Source organism: Dendrobates tinctorius, unplaced genomic scaffold, assembly GCF_039654945.1.
Source record: "Dendrobates tinctorius isolate UK_male_01 unplaced genomic scaffold, ASM3965494v1 ptg000205l, whole genome shotgun sequence".
Classification (NCBI taxonomy): domain Eukaryota; kingdom Metazoa; phylum Chordata; class Amphibia; order Anura; family Dendrobatidae; genus Dendrobates; species Dendrobates tinctorius.
In genome coordinates this window covers 4,189,481-4,209,672 of record NW_027361872.1, presented here as the reverse complement: position 1 = coordinate 4,209,672, position 20,192 = coordinate 4,189,481, and the positions used below count along the sequence as shown (strand labels likewise).

Here is a 20,192-nt window from a genome sequence, read left to right as displayed (position 1 = left end):
GACAACCACTCTAAAAGGCACGACACTTGGTCTTTTGGGTTTAAAATGATCGGTGAGCATGGAGGACTCTTATTCATACAAACAAGCCAAAATTTCCTTCACTTGTGTGCATCAACAGGCCCAGCCGAAATCAATTTTACAGACTGAGACATGGAACACTTGGGGTATGTGCACACGTCATCTTTTACGGCTTTTTTTTGAGCCATTGTAGTTATAGGATTTCATCAACTCCTATGGTTAAAGCCAAGTGCGTGCATGGCATCTTCTTTTCTGGACTGTGTATGGGGGGGAGAAGGTGACCACTCACCCGGTAGAGGTGGGAGATCTAGATTCAGCACGTCAGATATTTATGGTGTATACTTTTTGGAAGGCCATAAAGATCTCCGATAATAATTCCCCCGATAAGTTCAATTGCAACCATTCTGATTGGTTTTGATCTGACGACGTGGAACAAAGGTGATTTTGCACCAATATGGTCAGGCATATCTAGTGTTCCCAGTAGTGCACCCCGCCGTACCTGCTGTGCGAGACCTTCTCTGCTTTCTGTAGAACTTAGAAGCACTCTGCGATTCACCAACGCCTCCTCGTAAGGCACAGAGTCTGGACAGGACTGTAACAGAAGGAGGACATCAGGTCAATAGCAATGATCAGACACAAGGACCCGATCCTTCATGGTTTTGTGACTTTCCTGCAGGATCCACATCTGAACAGGAATCATTTCCTTTCTATCCAATGACTGATAACGTGACGTAAATTTAACAGAATTCACCAGTTTTATGCAGATAATAATCTCCACAACTGATTATTTGTTTCTTTTAAAGTTTTTTTTTTTTTTTTTTCCTCATCTTGTCTTTATTTTTGCGCTAGGTGAAATTTATGCCAAATGCATCAAAATGGGCGCACAGTGTTTGATGAATTGTGGTGCAGATTCACGGATGCTAGGTTTTTTTGTTGTTTTTTTTTAAATCTATTTTGCACTTTTTTAGAATAAAATTGCATAATCTTTTAAAAAAAAAAAAACAAACAAACTTTAAAATGATGGAAATCTGCAACTCTGGGAAAGAAAAACACAGGACTGACTGGCAGCACAGGGCTGGCTGGTGGCGGACAGGTGCAGTGTTTTACACCAGTCTTCTGAAACAGTATCCAAAAGAGGAAGATGGGAAAACAAAGTTTACTGGAAAAAAAAATAAAATAAAAATAAATCACGGTTTAAATTCATATGCAAATTAGGCTCAAGAGCTCTGGGAGAGTAAAAGCACTTGCCAAGTCTTTGCTTCCCTGGCTTGGTTTTATTCCTCTGCTTGACAGACAATACACTGATCGTGTAGCCAGGGCTAATGAGCCAACAGTCAATCAAAGGAAAGTGGGGTTGGGTGGGAAACAGAGCCAGGGAAGCAAAGGCTTGGGAAGTGCTTTGACATTCCCAGAGCCTTTAAGCCTCATTTTTATATGAATTAAAACAACAATCTTTTCAGAAATGGAGCAACAGATTGCATAACCACATGCATGGATGATCTTTCAGAGGGTCACAAATAATTTGCGGGGGTTAATGGTGTTGTCAGATTCCCTTAATTACATTAAAAAAATTTAAACCACCAGGAGTTTTTGCTTATTGTGTCATCAAACAATCTTGCCAAAATGCAGAAGAGAACAAGGGGTTAATGGATCACTGCTCTGTTCCATTTTTGGCTTGGAAAGGCGGAGATGTGGAGTTTAGTCATAATTGGTCCTAATTCAGACAGGGCTGAGGGGGGGTGCTCCTGCTGAAGGCAGTTGTCTTATGGGCACACACAAGATAAGGGGGAGGAGGACATGGCTGAACTCCTGGAAAACACACAATTCTTCACATATTTTATTTACATCGGCAGCGCACTTACATTCATATCGCACCGGTCTGAGAAGCCAAATTCTCATATATAAAAGCCACAAGTATGATCAGAGCAGGAAACCTACAGCCAGTTTACTGTGCAGGGACGCTATACGTGTGGGGAAATCGGGTGCAATGTACAGATCTATAGACGATTCACCAGGAAAATGAGAACAGCAGCAGAATGGAAACTGCACTAACTTCCATTATAAGTCCAGAGCATAGAGGACTCCGCCGGTCTAACGTCGCGGAGGCGGAGGGGAGACTGCACGCGGCATCTGGATGCGTCAGGACTTCAAGGTCAGTGGATTTATGGTCACATTAATTGGAAATCCAGACATAACGAGCCCTCCTAGTACCCTTCCTTTACATAATAATATAGACTAAAAGCCTCAAACTAGGCAAGAGGGAAGCGGGCTGGAGACAAAGAGCAGTAAAACCATGAAAAGGAAATTAGTTAAGGGATCAAGAAGGACACGAAGGTGCGACAAGACGAAGGTTGGAAGGAGGACACAAGTACGCTGAGTCATTTATCCTTACACTGGCTACATCCGGTCCTATAAGCTTTATTCTCATTTGTACGGTTAGTGGCCGCTTTATTAGGTACGCTGGACATCTGCTAGCCAATGCAAATATCCAACCGGTCAATCAGGGGCACAGACTAAATGCCATATAGCGTGCAAAAATCAGAGTATGGAGGACGTGCGGTCTGAGTCACCGATCGCAGAAAGTTTGTTCATGAAAATTTAGAGAGGAGGATGGGATTGTGAGAGCTGGTGGCTGGGATCACCGCAAACTGTGAAGGCCCCAATACACACTAGACTAACGACGGCTGAATCCGGCGGATTTTGCCGATAGTCTAATGTGTACGGGGCGCCTGCCCGACTGACGTTCGAGAGAGATGTTGATCGCGCTTGTCCAATTTCGGACTGTCGATCGCATTGTTCTCCCACAGATAAGATGCCGGCCGACAAGTCAGTCAATGACGTTCTCGACTGAGCAAGAGTGCCTGTGGGGGGTCATTCTAATCTTTTCTTTCAGATTTATAAAAAAAACAATAGATAAATTAAAAAAAACTTCCTAGAAGGCTTGACCCTTTGATCTTGCTCTACACACTGCAATACTACAGTATTACACTATACAGAGGAAATGGCGTTGTGCTATAATGTCCAGCCACAGGTTGGGCTTCACGGGAGGATAAAGCAACGGCGGCTGCAATAACAAACTGTAGCATCATGGAAGTCGATGGGAACCTAGTGTGAAAGCACCCCAGAGCTAACGCATTTAAATGCCGCTGTCAGTGATCGACAGCGGCATTTAAGTAGATGAACAGCAGCGATCAGAGATCGCTCTGGTTGCGGCTATTACATCAAAAGGTCCCACACTCGGCGATATCTCCCGAATGCATCAGATCCTGAGCCCACTCCATACACAAGCACCCAATGTGATGTGATGGAGTTAGAAAGAGCCTTGGAACATTAGTGATACTAGAGATACCTGGCGGTGACAGACGATTCAGAGCTCTTGTTCCTCGTTAGGACAACGAAGGGTACTGGTTGGGTAGGTTGTGGCTTCCCGAGATCCAGCTTTGTGGGGAGTCTGACCAAGTACAGCTTTTTTGGGAAATAGCATAGAAATTATGGTATTAGTAGAACTTAAGGGGTTCATCCAATCCAAGCAAAAGCCAAAATGTAACCTGAATAATCAATTTAAAATCAGCGTTGGTATGTACGAGCATATACGTAGAATATCTCAAAATCTATAGCATGACAAGCCCTGAAGTGGACAGATGGCATCATAGTGATGCCACGTCTAGTCAATAAGGGGAAAGTAAGGCCACAGAAGGCATGTCTAAGGTATTGTTCATGGAAAGTGGCATGCAAGGATGACATGCCACTTGTGCCGCCATCATGTCAAGAAGGTATCAGTCTATCAGGCCCAATATCTTCCTTCACTGTTCAAGATGGTGAATAGTATGAGAAACACAATAGATCTGTTGGAGAAAATTTGGAAAATCAGGTTCATTCATGTGAAACGGGGCTTAAATCAATGCAATGGGAGTCGCTGAAATTTCTGCAATGCAACAAGAAAGAGGAGGACCTCAGCCTGCACTCCTTCCAGGGAATTGGACTAAAACGAACACATATTCCAAATTAGCTGATATCCTATCAAAATACAAATATGTGAGGGAGAAGAGAATGACTTATTTTAAGGACAGGCCTTTAAATCTCCTTCCCCATATGACACACAGTAATGGAAACGTAATATCGAGATCATATCTTACTGCAGCGTTTTGCATCATGGTCTATGCTAGGAAAGATGTATTTAGCGATGTTAGACTTATACAAGGATGTTAATTGCAGCCACATACAAAATGTTCCATGGATTGAAGTGTTCTTTCTCCATACGGAAAATGAATACCTACTACATAACTTATGTGCTAATCATCTGCAGCCGGGGCTTCAACGCTGGCAAAAAAAAAGCACTTTAAAAACTCGATCTGACCTTAAACTAAGAGTAGAAATTGATCTCCTCCTTCCAGTACAATTACCATCATCTCTAAAGTAGGTTCATTCTCCACGTACCTCGCCGAGAATAAATGTTGTTAAAAATTAGCTTAAAAGAAACACGATCATTATAGAGGAGAAAAAAAAAAAAAGACAAGGGCCCTAAAAATAAAAATCGATTCATTCCGACGATTAATGGCTGTATGGTTTCTAGGTAAAAGCTGCTCCTGGGGCAGAAGCTACCCAATTATAATGAAAACCTTAAATATCACAAGGCTCAGAAGGATTCTACGGCCGACAATTCGCTGGCATGAAAACAAATTAATGCTGCGGACGAGACTTGTTCAGCAGAAATTGTCAGCAGTATCCGCTTTGCCTGAGATCTAAATATTTGATGACCTGTGGTGGAGATCTCACCGGCAGAGGCGAGGACGGCTGGAAGAGAGACGGTATTTGTTCTCTAATCAGGACGTAATGCGGGTTAAATACTGGGAGGATGGAGGCTGCGCCTTCTATACAAACCGTCTTTAAAGCTTTCATGTACTGGGCGGCCTTCTGCTTGTACTGAAGCATCATTTCGGCAGACAGGGGATTGGTGAAGCCCGGCCTCCCTTTTGGTCCGTAACTCAAGGATGTCATGAAGTAGTCCAGGTTGTTGGAGAAAAAGGTTGCAATCTAATGAAAAAGAGATAAAAAAAAAAAATGGAAAAATAAAGAGAAAAGGTTATTATTTGTAAGACTGTACATCTCTGTATTTATCCTAGAGTTTGCGGGATCCTGCTCCAGTGGTCACATCCTTAGTCCGTGGCTGCCGGAACAGAGCCTTGCGAGCTTCCTCCTACCTGCGGCATTCCCGACGCCTCTCCTGATCAATAGGCCTGGGGTGATGTCATCGTTGTGGCGCAATCCATGTATGATGTCATGCCTACAAACCAGAAGAGGCGCCGGGAATGCTGCTGCTAGGAGGAGGTTCGCAGGGCTCCCACCCGGCAAACACAGTACAAGTAAGGCCGATAGACAAGGGTCCTAGGGAAACTTTAGTACAACTCTAGTATTTGCTGTGCAGTGGATGCAACATCTTATTATCAGAAACTTTGGACTGAAAAAACAATGCCTTTAAGTGCGTACACCTTACATAGTGGTCTGTCCCAGCTCAGAATGCATGTGTTCTCAAGGGGTACAGAGGAGTAAACTGCTGTCAGACTCCTCTGGCAGCGTCTTATCCACCGTGAGAACAAAAAAAATCGGCATGCTCAAATGCAACATGCCCGACCACACTCTCTCTCTCTCAAGAGTTGTAGTTAGGGTTTCCCCAGATAGGTTAGAGGGCCGACTCGTTCAGATCAGATGATGTTCATCTATTACAACCTGTTTTGGCTGACAATTATTTCCCCCATGATTATCGTGGCTTGGTCAAGTCTGCCTGCTTAGTCCGTGAGAAAGAGGAAAAAAAACGAGTGCAGAAACGCACAATGATTGCGCATGTTGAAAATCAACATGTCCGATCCTTATTTCCGCTGACATCATGGTATACTCATTAGGTAATTGGCCGCTCCTCATCTAATGTGTATGGACACCTCATGTCCCTGCGATGTCAGCAGTTTATCTAAAGACGCAGGCCTACCAATCTGCACAAGCCATAATCTTTCTGGAGCGTGGCCATGAAGGTAGGGGGTTTTCTCCCTCCAATAATATTTTCGGCATGTTTGATCAGAGGGGGTAAAACTTTAATTAAGAGAATTGTGCCTGGATCCAACTAAAACTTCAGACAAGGGGGTTCACATACTTTAGTCTATGCCGGCCCTTTATATACACTTGTAGCTTGACACTCGCAAGGTATAACGTTAGCTGTTGGTTTCCACCCAGTGATGAGATGGAAGCACTGGTGAGGACGGCGGCCATATCACTACCTTGCTTGCTGCATTGGTCAGAGCGACGAGTGAGGACAAGATGCAATCGTTGGTGGTTTTCAGTTTATCGGTGGCTCCCGGCAGCTCCTGCTCCAGTGCAACTTTATGACTGTAATGCCTGGAAAGCTCTGCAATGACAAACAAGTAAAAATAGAGAAAAACTGTGTAAACCGCCCGGAATAATGCACTAATATAGTAATGACATATTGCTCCATTCTCATTTATAGTGATGGAGCTTACACTCATCTGTGCACCAGAACATGGGGTGAGGTCGCCTTACACAATGTCCCCATTTTCCATTTATAGGGAATCTGTCACAAGGTTTTTGCTGCTCATTCAGCAAAAAATGTAGAGACAGAGACACTGATTCCAGTGATGTCTCACTTTCTTTACTGCTTGCTGCAATTTTGATAAAATCATTTTTCTCTGCTGTAGATCTAAAAGTTCAGTGGTGAAGGTGGGGTTTATACAGAGCTCATAACTATGGAGTTATCTGCTGATACAACTGGGATTTTATTAAATCAACAGCAGGCAGTAAGTTCAGAAAAACTTTCACGGTGCTAGAGGGGATGTCACCGAGGTCACTGCAGTTCTGCCCGGCTGGGAACAAAGCCTCAGTGACCGGACGTAACCTCTATAACGTCACCACCGGTTACTGACGCTGCACTCGCAGCAGCTCATTCACCAGTGGTTCTCAGCCTGGAGAGTCGCTCATGGCTCTGTCCCGGTGGTAAACTCTGTATCCCCTAGACATGGATTACAGCGTGGGACAGAACAACGGACAGGTATGGTATATTGTTGGTTTTTTATTTTAACTTTTATTACAGGAGATCGAGGGCTTCGGTGGAATTTGGAATTAAATAAAAATGGAAAACAGTGTTTAGTCTTATTTCAAATAAAGGACTTTATTCTGGCTGTGTCTTTATTTACCATACAACTATAGGATTAGCAATAGATAGGTATCTTATAGACGCCTCTTCGTTACTAAGCCGTGGGCTTGATGTCACCTGACCATACAAAGGTGACATCAACCCCACAAATATGAACCCCACCACAAATATGAACCCCACTTGCCACCGCTACAGGGCAAGTGGGAAGAGTCGGGCAACGCACCAGAATTGGAGCATCTAATAGATGTGCCTTTTCTGGGCAGCTGCGGGCTGCTATTTGTAGGCTGGGGGGGGGCAATATCCATGGCCCCTTACCAGCCTGAGAATACTAGCCCCCAGCTGTCAGCTTTAGCAAGGTTGGTTGTCAAGAATGGGAGACCCCACGCCAGTTTTTTTTTTTTTTTAAGTTATTTATTTAAATAAATTTAAAAAAAAAAAAAAAAACAGCATGGGGACCCCTATTATTCTTGATAACTAGCCTTGCTGAAGCTAACAGCTGAGAGTTGCAGCCTCCAGCTGTGAGTTTTGTCTGGTTGGTTAGCAAAAATACAGGGGGAACCCTCGCTGCTTTTTTTTTGTTACATGATTTATTTAGCGCACAGGCACCGGCTGATGAATACTCCCATCCGCCACTCCTGCCCTTACTTTAATTAGCGGTAACAGGTGTCGGATGATGAGATCAGTAGTCCCATCAGCTGACACCAGTGACCGGAGGTAAACTTTATACCTCCGATCACAGCGGAGTGCTCCCCGCTGTCTTTTGACAGTGGGGGAACTGCGGCTCTGACTGGCGGGGATGATTTCCCCGCCGATCAGAAGCGGTGTTTGCCACACTGTCAATGCACATGACAGTGCAGCAAACACTGGATGTTCGGGCCCCCCATTCAAGTGAATGGGGTCCGGCTACGGGGCCTGTTCTGGCACCCGAACGTTTTGTTACTTTTCGTCCGAACCCGAACATCCAGGTGTACACCCATCTCTACTCCTGAGCTCAGTGATCAACTGCAGAGATCACGTGCTGTAGACCTAGCTCACTGCTGCACCCGGTCAAGAGAACAGATGGCAGCAGAGGAGAGGAAACATTAGAGCAGCGGGGGGCAGTAAAGGTGGCTTTGTTACTTTTAAGCATATCAAGACTTTGGGCTGCAGTTTTTGATAAAACCAGTGTTTTAATCAGCAAGAGATTATCACTAGAGGACTAGCAATTCTGCTGCCATATAGTCCTCCATATTCATAAGCACTGTATAACTCCACCCCCGTCACGGACTGCCTATGCACATTGTACACAGGAAGTGGCGGGGTTATGCAGAGCTCAGTATACCAAAATTCCCAGCAAATAAAAATGGATTTTAGCAAAGCTGCAGCAAGCAGCCCAGTAAGTGATACATCACTGGAATCAGGGTCTCTGCTCCTATACAGAGCAGCAAAAAAAAAAACAAAAAAAAACAAAACACAGTGACAGATTATCCCATTAATGTCTACACAAGAAAATCAGAAGAGTCAGATCTACTGGATTCAATCACTATGAGAGCTACGTTTACGCTGTCCTTAGAAGAGGAAGCTTATTATTAGTGGAAAGGATTTATTTGGAGAATTTCTTTCCTGTTCCCACCTGGGTGCCAGATCGCGGCTAGTAAATATGGAGCTCAGACCTACGCCAGGAAATCCGTGCGACAGGAGCCAAAAATGTAGTGTGTAAACTGAGCCTGACCTGCTGCCTGAGCCTAACCCGACTGCGTGTGGTCGACGCATGAGCCATTCCTAGAATAAGCTACAAACACCAACAGGTGCGGTCTGAATGCAAAAAGATTTTAATGCAAATTATAATTTGGAGCCCTGGGACAGTGCTGTACTCCGGGATTACAGCTGATAATTGGTTTCTTAAAAAAAAAAAGAAAAAGAAATGCAGCCCTCAAGACGACAAGTACAGAACATCAATGGATAAATGACTTGTGCGGCATCACCTTTCATAACGTCGTGAAGTCCCCGCAGAGCGTCCGATATCTGGGTCAGGATGGAACCATAGTTGGCTTTCAGTAAACCCTCTGGTTTTGTACCTGGAGTAATTAGTAAAGAAAAAAATAAATAAATAAATAAATAGATTATTAAAATGTGAACCAGGTCATTACGGTAATATTCCAGAGAAACCCTGGAGAAAAAAAAAAAAAAAAAAATCTCTTTCTGCATGACCGGAGACTCTATCTCGGAAATTAGGGACGTGGAGCGAATGGCGCCAGCTGCGATGTGAGGAGGACTGATGCATTAATGGCAGATCCAAAACGCAGAGAACATTTATAACTCCGGACAAACACAATTCATTTCTTATGGTTGGTGGGGAAAGGGTCACCAAAATGTTAATTTTTTAATATTAACTGCACAGGAAAAAGGAGATTTTTCTGTACTCACCGTAAAATCTCTTTCTCTTAGCCTCTAATTGGGGGACACAGAACCATGGGTGTTATGCTACTGTCCACTAGGAGGTGACACTATGCATAATCTGAAAAAGATTAACTTTGGCTCCTCCTCTGCAGTATACACCCCTGGACGGCGTCAGCCTTCTCCAGTTTTGTGCAAAAGCATTAGGAGGAACGTAACAGAAATAACATAACCATGCCTGTAAGAAGGCTACTATGTACGAGCTCAAAGAACAATATGAGAACTCAACCGTAAACAACGGCCCGTTAAGGGCAACAGGGTGGGAGCTGTGTCCCCCAATTAGAGGAACAGATTTTACGGTGAGTACACAAAAATCTCCTTTACTCTGTCGCCTCATTGGGGGACACTGAACCATGGGACGTCCCAAAGCCGTCCCTGGGTGGGAAGCAATGGACAAATATTGTGCTAGTAGGTCCCTAAACTTGGGGCACTGCCGCCTGCAGAACCCGTCTACCCAGGCTCGCATCCGCTGAGGACTGGGTATGAACACTGTAGTGTTTCGTAAACGTGTGTAGGCTAGTCCAAGTGGCCGCCTTACACACTTGTTGTGCCGAAGCCTGGTGCCGAATGGCCCAGGAGGCCCCTACTGCCCGCATAGAGTGCGCCGTGATACCGGACGGAAGAGAATTGTTAAGTCGGTAAGCCTCTTGTATGGTGGACTTGGTCTACCTGGCAAGGGTAGCTTTGGAAGCCGGCAGACCCTTGCGAACGCCCTCCGGAAGAAGGAAAAGGGAAATTAGACTTCCGGAAGGGTGCAGTCCTAGACACGTATATATGCAATTCCCTGACAAGCCTTCTCCACTCTATGAACCGGAAGCAGGCAAAGGGATGGCAGTGAAATTTCTTAATTGAGGTGGAAGGTGGACACAACCTTCGGAAGGAAGGATGGTACTGTACGGAGAACCACCTTGTCCTGGTGAAAAGCTAGGAAAGGCCGTCTGCAGGAGAGTGCTGACAATTCAGACACCCTGTGCAGCGAGGTGATTGCCACCAAAAAAAACACTTTCTGTGACAGGATGCGGAGTGGGACTTCCTTAAGGGGTTCGAAAGGTGGTGCCTGTAATGCTGTCAGGACCAGGTTGAGATTCCACGTTTCCAGTGGGCGTCTGTAGGGGGGAACCAATCGGGTAACTCCCTGGAGAAAAGTCCTTACTTGCGGCTTGTTAGCAATACGCCTTTGGAAAAGCACTGAAAGCGCTGACACCTGGCTCTTAAGCGAGCCTAGGGATAGCCCGGCGTCCAGGCCCGATTGAAGAAAACCCAGCACCTTCGGGAGGGAATAAGGGAGTGGGACCTGTCCACGGGATTCGCACCAGGTAAAGAAAGCTCTCCACGTACGATAATAAATCTTGGCGGAGGCTGGCTTTCTTGCTCTGATCATGGTTGTGATGACGTCTGGTGAGAGCCCTGCTTGGGTTAGAACCCAGGTTTCAAGGGCTACGCTGTCAAATTGAGAGCCCCTGAGTTCAGATGGTAGAACGGACCTTGTGACAGAAGGTCGTGACGGTTGGGGAGATGCCAGGGGGCGTCTGCTGTAAGTTACATGACGTCGGCGTACCATGTACGTCTGGGCCAGTCCGGCGCGATCAGGATGGTTGGAACTCCCTCTTGTTTGATCTTACTCACGACTCTGGATATCAGGGGGATGGGTGGAAAAATGTACAGAAGCTGGAACTGGGTCCAGTCCTGCACCAGGGCATCCGATCCGATTGACCGCGGGTCGCGTGTCCTGGCCATGAAATTAGAGACCTTGGCATTGAAATGGGATGCCATTAGGTGCACGTTCGGAGTCCCCCAGCGATGGCAAATCTGGTGAAAAATTTCGGGATGGAGAGACCACTCCTTGTCTGCTGAGGAAGTCGGCTTCCCAGTTGTCCACACCCGGAATGTGGACCGCTGAGAGTACCAACCTCGTCTCTTCCGCCCAGTGGAGGATATGTGCCACTGCTCTCATCACCTGGGCACGACGGGTCCCGCCTTGGTGATTCACATATGCCACCCCCGTGGCATTGTCCGACTGTATCCTTATATGAGAGGCTGCCAGCAAGCGATGAAAGGCTCTCCATGCCAGGAAGATGGCCCGAATTTCCAGAATATTGATGGGCAAAGTCACTTCCGCTGGTGACCACTTGCCTTGTGCCCTGTGATGTAGGTGCACCGCACCCCAACCTGTGAGGCTTGCATCGGTGGTCAGGACCTTCCAGTGACCTGAGAGAAAAGATTTTCCTCTTGCAAGCGAAGTTGGCTTGAGCCACCAGTGTAGGGACCTCCTGGTTGACGATGTCAGCCGGAATTCCCTGTCGAGGGAGAAGGGATTCCTGTCCCAAGACTTGAGGATGGCAAGTTGAAGAGGCCTGAGGTGAAACTGGGCAAATGGTACCGCCTCCATTGCTGCTGCCATCCTGCCGAGGACTCTCATGGCAAACCGGAGGGATCGAGGAGGATTGCGGAGGAGTATGCGAACTCCCAGACGGAGAGCCAGTGTCTTGTCCCTGGGTAAGAGCACCAGACCCCTGGAAGTGTTGAATAGCATCCCCAGGAAGGTCAGGGCCTGACTCAGGGTAGTCGATGACTTTTGTAGGTTGACTAACCAGCCCAGGCGACTCAGTGTCGATTGTGATTGAGACACTGTCCTCACAGTCCTTGAAGGTGGAAGCCTTGATGAGAAGGTCGTCCAGGTATGGAACGACTACAATGCCTCTGGAGTGTAGAACGTCCATGGTAGCTGCCATGACCTTGGTAAACATTCTTGGAGCCGTGGCAAGCCCGAACGGGAGAGCCACGAACTGGTAGTGGTCCTGGTTGATCGCGAACCTGAGAAACCGTTGATGGGCAGAAGCAATTGGTATGTGCAGGTATGCGTCTTGTATATCTATGGAGGCGAGATATTATCCCTGCTCTATGGACGCAATGATGGACCGAAGGGACTCCATGCGAAAATGACGGACCCAAACATATTTGTTGAGCTGTTTAGGTCTAGTATTGGCCGGACGCTGCCTCCTTTCTTGGGGACTAGGAAAAGATTGGAGTAGAACCCTCGGAAGCGTTCGTTCACGGGAACCGGTACTACGACTCCTGCTTGAAGGAGAGAGGAGACCGCTTGGTGGAAGGCACGAGCCTTGTCTGGCGGTTTTGGTGGAACAGAGAGGAAGAACCGGTTCGATGGACCGGAAGTGAACTCTATCTTGTATCCGGAAGACACTATTTCCCTGACCCACCTGTCTTCTGTAATAGGCAGCCAGACTTGCTGAAAGAGTAGAAGTCGTCCGCCTACTGGTGGTGTGTCTTCCGTAGTTCGTGAGTCATGATGAAGCGAAGTTCTGAGGTTTTCCTCCCTTGGGTTTCGATTGGCCTGCTTTCGACTGCCAGGTCCTGTCCGACCTCTGCACCCCCCATGGGTTGTCCGTGCGTGGAGAGCGGTTACGATTTTGTGCTGGCCGCAAGACGGACCAGCCCGAAGAATTCCGAAAGGATCGGAATCGTGTTTGGTTACGCCGTTTGAACGTGTGTCTAGGTTTCAGATGAGGGAGAGAGGTACTCTTACCCCCAGTGGCGTTGGATATCATTGTGTCCAACTTTTCACCAAAAAGTCGTCCACTAAGGTACGGGAGATGCGCGAGGGACTTTTTTGAGGCCGCATCCGCTTTCCATTCCCGCAGCCAGAGGATACGCTGGATCGTGATGGCGTTTGCTGCTATCCCCGCTACACCTCTTGCAGAGTCCAGGGCTGCATGAAGCATGTAATCTGCTACCACTGCTATTTGAACCGCTTGGTCCGACAGCTCAGGATTTGAATCTTGGAGGCCAGCCTGCAATTTTTTGGCCCAAGCCAGAATGGCCTTGGCCGCCCAAACTGAAGCGAACGCGGGGGCCAGGGAGGCCCCTGCCGCTTCGAAAACTGAACGGGCCATGCGTTCTACCTGCCGGTCTGCCACGTCCCTGAGGGTTGAGCTATCTGGCAGTGAGAGTAGGGTCTGTGCTGCTAGCCTAGAGACTGGGGGGGTCCACTTCGGGTGGGTCTGTCCACCCCTTGGTGTCCTTCTCTGGGAAGGGGTACCTTGCTTCCAAATATTTGTGATTGGCAAATTTCTTCTCAGGCTGCGAGAACTGCTTAGTAAGTATCATCTGAAACTCCGGGTGATTAGAGAAGACCTTAGGTGGTTTCAGGACACTTTCAAAGCAAATTTTGTGTTCTGGGGCTTCTGGGATTGGATCAGAAATTTCCAGCACCCGGTGGATGGAAGAGAGACTATGTCCTCAACTAGCGCTGTAGTGCTAGGGGGACAAGGGACCACAGACCTCTCCCTTTCGTTGTCTGAGTCGGAGTCACAGATGCCTTCCGAATCCTGCGTGTCACTAAGGCGTTCCCTGGTGGGCAAAGTGGAGTGGAGGGTCTGATGTGGTCGGAGATTGCTGTGGGGATCTGCGTTGTCTGTCTCTGGTAGAGAACGGTCTAGGTGACCTGGAATCACGGTGTCTCTCCCTGGAGGGAGATGACTGTGTGCTATGGGATGACGCAGATGACCGCGACCTGTGGCTTCGCTTACGTCTGTGAGTGTCGGAAATGGCATGTTCCCGAGACAAACTATCCTTTTGCTGGGTAACGTTCATAGCCGAGACATGCCCCTGCAGAGCCTGCAGCAGTGTGGAGGTTAGATTATCTATGGACTGTGTCATAGACTGCGACATCTGAGCAGCCCATTCCGGCGTGGTAGCCGACGCTGAAGCATTGGTAGGGGCTTCCTGGGGTTCTGACCCAGTGTTTTGGATGCAATCCCGGCAATGCGGGCACGTGCTACCACTGGGGAGAGTGGTTTTGCAGGCTGTTCTCTTTCTCGAGCCCGGCATAGTGCACAGAGGCTGGCTATCAGGGACCCTACATGGGTGGCTGCGCAGAGGAGCCTATAGGAGAGCCTTATAGGTGATATGGATTCACAGCTGAGTAAAGAGAACCCAGCTGTGATCTTACCCCACTAGTGTGCCCCTAGGTCCAGCGCCGACAAATCACAGTCCTGTGCCCCCCGGAGACTGCTGACGTTGCTATGGGCGTCCTGTCAGAGATGGCTTGCGGCAAAGATGGCCACCTGGACGCTGAGGAGAAGGGGGCGGAGAGCTGAAAAGGGCGCGCAGGGCTGTGTAAAAACGCACCCTGTCTGCCTCGATCCGCCCCTTCTATGACACTATAGAGTGTCATAATCATCATCCGAGGGGCGGGGAGAAAGCGGCGGCTTCAGCTAGGCCGAAGCCGCGGTCTAAATTAGAAGACTGATGTCCAGGAGGGCTCCCGGCCGGCACGGATGTCCGGGAGGAGGTCGGATCTGAACCAGACCCCCCCGGATTGAGAGACAAGAGTAGCGGTGGGGCCAGCAGCGATAGCGGTGCCCGTATGGGGGGGTCCCCCTGAGGCGCTATGGACTATGGAGCCGGTGCTGCCGCAGAGACAGGGGCGCAGGGAGCCCTGTCTCTGTATGTGTCATGTCTGTCTGCACTCTTCCCCAGCCCCAACAGGACAACAGGAGCCCGCAGCGAGGCTGGGGTCCCCGGCTGTTTAAGCTGCAGAATGCTGCCTTATATAGACCGTACCTGTGGTGTCTCAACTTAATGCCCCCAGAGGGGGATTAAGGAGGGTGCGTCTGTCACCATCAGGGGTCTTCATTCTCGACTCGACCTCAACCCAGACCCCAAAGAGGTTGGGGAAGGAGGGGGATCTCGACTTCGAACCAGTACCCGAGGGACTGGGGAAGGAGCGACATGGGGAATAGCCACCTCAACTTCAACCGGGCACCCTATAATAGGGGCCGAGGAAGGAGCCATGCCGGGGGTCTCGCAGGAGACCCACTTTTCTTCATCTGTAATCCGTCAGGAAAAAAAAACAGAAAAAAATAAAAAAGGGAAAAAATCTTTAGGTGTGCTTCCTATGCGACACTAAGCAAAAACTGTAGAAGGCTGATGCCGTCCAGGGGTGTATACTGCAGAGGAGGAGCCAAAGTTAATCTTTTTCAGATTATGCATCGTGTCGCCTCTTAGTGGACAGCAGCATAACACCCATGGTTCTGTGTCCCCCAATGAGGCGACAGAGTAAATGTGAATATTGAATTTGTGCTACCTGCAACGTGCAGGAAATATACATATACCCTAATTGGGGGAAGATACAAAGAAAGTGGAAGTCGTCCCTGACATCTAGAGGGTATGGCAAGGTCAGACCCTATCTGCTCCCTTTCTGGATAGCAAAGAGGATACTTAAAGGGATCTTCCAGGACGCCGATATTTACGACCTATCCTCAGGATATTTCATCAGTAGGATTGATGGAGGTCCGTAAGTACGTAGTGCGAAGAGCCAGAGAAGCTCAGAGTGGAGTGTAGTACATGAGAACGGCCTCTACACGGTGCATGGTGCTATGCTGCTTCGGGTCTGTATAAGTTTAACATCCAGCAGTCGATTTCCCCTATAACTGGGGCTTGTATGTTTTCCCCGGTTAAAGGGGAAATTCAACCTATTGGCTGCATAGCAGAGCTGTCTGGGACTATTAGAACCCAGCAGCTCCTGTTTATTCCCTATATAGAGCAATCACATGGTCCGGAAGAGGAAATCTGGATGTCGCAGGGTATACAGCGATCATGAAAACAAAGATATAATAATCCATTACTGCTTTCTCTGTTGGGAGCATGGCTCTGTTTGACAGGCGTCTCTGCCCTACAGCAGCTGCATGATCTTGTGCAAGCAGCTTACTTTGTATTGATGTTTTAGAATGTCAGTGCAAAGTAAAAGTGCGAGCCACATCAATATTTATAGTGTAACTGTTATTTTAAATTTTTATTACATAATCAATAGTACACGTGAAAATAAGAAAAATTAGTAAGAAATCTCAGAGAAATCAGCTGTTTTTCTCCTCCTGGACTGATCATACTCAATATTATGAATTCACAGGTGTCTTCAGTGAATGCAGATTTTCCCATTACGGAGATAGATGACAGTTGGAGCTCATAAAATTCTATAGATAATTTTAACAGTAGTTTCAGGAGAATTTTTATTTTTAATTCGTTTATTAAACCATAAACAGAATATACAACATACATACTTGTATATGGCGATAAGCACTGCATAGAGTACATATGTTTGTGTTAGATGCAAAGCAAATGCCTACCAGTGTACCTACAGGGTAGAATGTAATATCAAGTAAATTATACAAGCCTTTATATTATTGCTCAAGTAATGAAACCTATTTAACTTTTCTAAACCAAAACTATAACTACAAAAACTACTGTTTCGCAGCCTGGTTCCACACAATCAACTATTTATTGTGCGATGTCTCCACTCTACAAAGTAAGATGAGAGGAATTCCACCTCTCCCAGATATTCCCAAATTTACCCGGGCATCCTCTGTTTCGATACAGCGTGCACTCATATGGAACAATCGAGTTCACCAAATCAATCCAGATCCTAAGGGAGGGACATGAGCACCCCCATCCACCGCAGTGCCAGTACCTTTCGTGCCATAAATAGCATCTCCCGCAAAAAGATCCCAACATAGTGACCCCATGACTCCTCATCCCATACCCCAAACAAACAAACCAGTGGCTCAAGAGGAACAGGAGCTTGTACCAGGGAGGTTAGTAATGACGTCACCTCCTTCCAATATTGTATAATAGGTCACTGCCAGATCATGTGAATAAAATCTGCATCTGATGAATGACATCTCAAGCATTCTGATGACTGGAATCATCCCATCTTTAAAAGTCGAGTCGGAGTCAAATATGATTGGTTTATAATATATAGCTGTATCATTCTGTTATTAATAGACGGAGACACCCCGATCGGAGACTCCAGAATTTCTTCCAACTCTTCTCCCTGTATATCGGGGATGAGCCTTTCCCATTTCCGTTTAACTGAGTTTATGGTGGATTCCGCCCCTACTGACAGCATATATGTATACAAAGAGGAGATAAGACCCAGGGGACCCTGCAATTTAAGGATTCCTATCAAGGGTAGAGACGATATAGCTTTGTTTACCCCCACTCCTCTCATGTGCGACTGAAAGGCCGACCTTAATTGCAAATAATGGAAGAATTGGGATCTCGGGAAGTCGCACTTCACCTGCAATTGTTCAAAAGACAACAGCGTTCTATGATCATGCAAATCACCTATCAAGGAGACATTATGTTGAGTCCAGAATTCAGCAGACGGGTGTTCAAGTAGTGCCGGAAGATACCCATTATTCCACAAGGGCATTTCTGCTACAATGTCTCCAAATCCAATCACCCTCTTAATCTGTCTCCACACTGATCACAACAGACGAAGTAGGGGCAGCAAACAGGGGACATTTAGTTTCAGGAGAATTTAACAGCGGAATGTCTGTCTGCCTACAGCTCCTCCCCTCGCCATAGAACCTTATCAGCACCAACTGTCATTTATATCAGTAATATGAAAATCTGTCTTCACTGAATTAATAATCAGTTCAGGAGCGGAAAGAATCAGATTTCTCTAATGAGATATATTACAAAGTTGCTTATTTTCACATGTAATATTAGTTTCTGAAACTAAAATGACGGTTACTCTTTAAAGTATCTTGTGCGCGGCAGAGGTAGCAGGAACTGTGGAGACAATGAAGCAGACTGTGCAAGGCTTTCACTTCTATGGGAGAAAGGGTGAAAAGCAGTCATCTCAGCATTATCCATAATCACACATTCACCCTTGTGTAGTGGCAACGTAGGTAGTCTATGGCCACTGGATATCTCACATCCCCGACACCTCTTCTGATTAGTAGGCCATCTCAATGTTGTGCTTGCGTTGCAACATAATGAGGTCATAGGGCCTACTAATCAGAAGAGGTGTCAGGGTGCCACAGGTAGTCGGTGGTTTGCAAGCTTTGGTCTAGTGGCCATAGACTACCAATTTGACAGCTAGACCAGGGTTATGCAAACTCTACTAACTCTGGCTATGGCATGTAAATACATATTGCTCATCTTAGCCTCGAATGGCAATTTCTGCCATAAATTATAATAAATCTGTTATGTCCTGGTCGGCTCGCTGTTTAAACAAACCTGCAAGAATTGCAGAAGATCACAGATTCTTTAATATCTGTTACTCACTGGGTAAGGCAAGGAGGGCAATGTAAGTCTTCAACTTCTCAAACAGTGCGGTCATTCTCTTCACGTCCCGCTGCAGTTCCATGTTGCGTTCTCGTAAAGCTGCTGTGCAAACGGAAAACTCTGATTCTTCCTCCAAACTTGGGGGGCAAACATTGAGAGAGGAAAGGGAAACAAAAGCTTCCATCAAAACCTGATCTACAAAAAAGCTTTTCTCATAGATCTTTATTGGCGGCTGGTTATAGGTGCTCCCACCTACAGTGGGTACGGAAAGTATTCAGACCCCTTTACATTTTTCACTCTGTCAATTGCAGCCATTTGGTAAATTCAAAAAAGTTCATTTTTTTCTCATTAATGTACACTCTGCATCCCATCTTGACGGAAAAAAACCCGGAAATTTAGAAATTTTTGCACATTTCTTAAAAGCGGAAAACTGAAATATCACATGGTCATAAGTATTCAGACCCTTTGCTCAGTATTGAGTAGAAGCACCCTTTTGAGCTAGTACAGCCATGAGTGTTCTTGGGATGCAACAAGTTTTTCACCCCTGGATTTGGGGATCCTCTGCCATTTTTCCTTGCAAATCCTCTCCAATTCCATCAGGTTGGATGGTGAACGTTGGTGGACAGCCATTTTCAGGTCTCTCCAGAGATGCTCAATTGGGTTTAGGTCAGGGCTCTGGCTGGGCCAGTCAAGAATGGTCACAGAGTTGTTCTGAAGCCACTCCTTTGTTATTTTAGCTGTGTGCTTAGGGTCATTGTCTTGTTGGAAGGTGAAACTTCCGCCAAGTCTGAGGAAGAGTCCAGGATATCTCTGTACTTGGCCACATTCATGTTTCCTTCAATAACAACCAGTCATCCTGTCCCTGCAGCTGAAAAACACCCCCATAGCATGATGCTGCCACCACCATGTTTCACTGTTGGGATTGTATTGGGCAGGTGATGAGCAGTGCCTGGTTTTCTCCACACATACCGCTTATAATCATCACCAAAAAGTTCTATCTTCGTCTCATCAGACCAGGGAATCTTATTTCTCATAGTCTGGGAGTCCGTCATGTGTTTATTTAGCAAACTCTATTCAGGCTTTCATATGTCTGGCACTGGGGAGAGGCTTCCATCGGGCCACTCTGCCATAAAGGCCTGACTGGTGGAGAGCTGCAGTGATAGTTGACTTTGTGAAACTTCTCCCATCTCCCTACTGCATCTCTGGAGCTCAGCCACAGTGATTTTTTTTTTTTTTTTTTTTTTAAATCAGATGATTTTTATTTAAAAGTTGTCAGCATGAAACTTTGAAAATACATTTAACTTTAGCATATAATATAAACCACGTTCAACCTGACAGGCGATATAACTGTACTTACATCCTAAATCCCATACCCTCCCCCCATCCACCCTAACCCCATCCCTTTAAATCATTGCACTTATCACACACCATGTCACATTTTGAATCTTTTTTTGAGACAGCCACTTAAGATCCCTGTTAGCCACAGTGA

General features: G+C 46.6%; 1 protein-coding gene across 2 annotated transcripts in view; it reads right to left on the bottom strand.

Annotated features, from left to right (window-relative positions):
• PPP1R21 (protein phosphatase 1 regulatory subunit 21) overlaps nt 1-20,192 on the bottom strand; it is a 107,394-nt gene that overhangs the window by 25,659 nt on the left and 61,543 nt on the right. For both annotated transcript variants that reach the window (XM_073554020.1, XM_073554021.1), the window contains 5 exons: nt 18,704-18,840; nt 9,142-9,234; nt 6,288-6,415; nt 4,900-5,052; nt 518-610 (listed from right to left, as the gene is read on the bottom strand). In XM_073554020.1, coding sequence (XP_073410121.1) covers nt 518-610; nt 4,900-5,052; nt 6,288-6,415; nt 9,142-9,234; nt 18,704-18,840 — 604 coding nt within the window. The remainder of the gene's footprint in view (nt 1-517; nt 611-4,899; nt 5,053-6,287; nt 6,416-9,141; nt 9,235-18,703; nt 18,841-20,192) is intronic.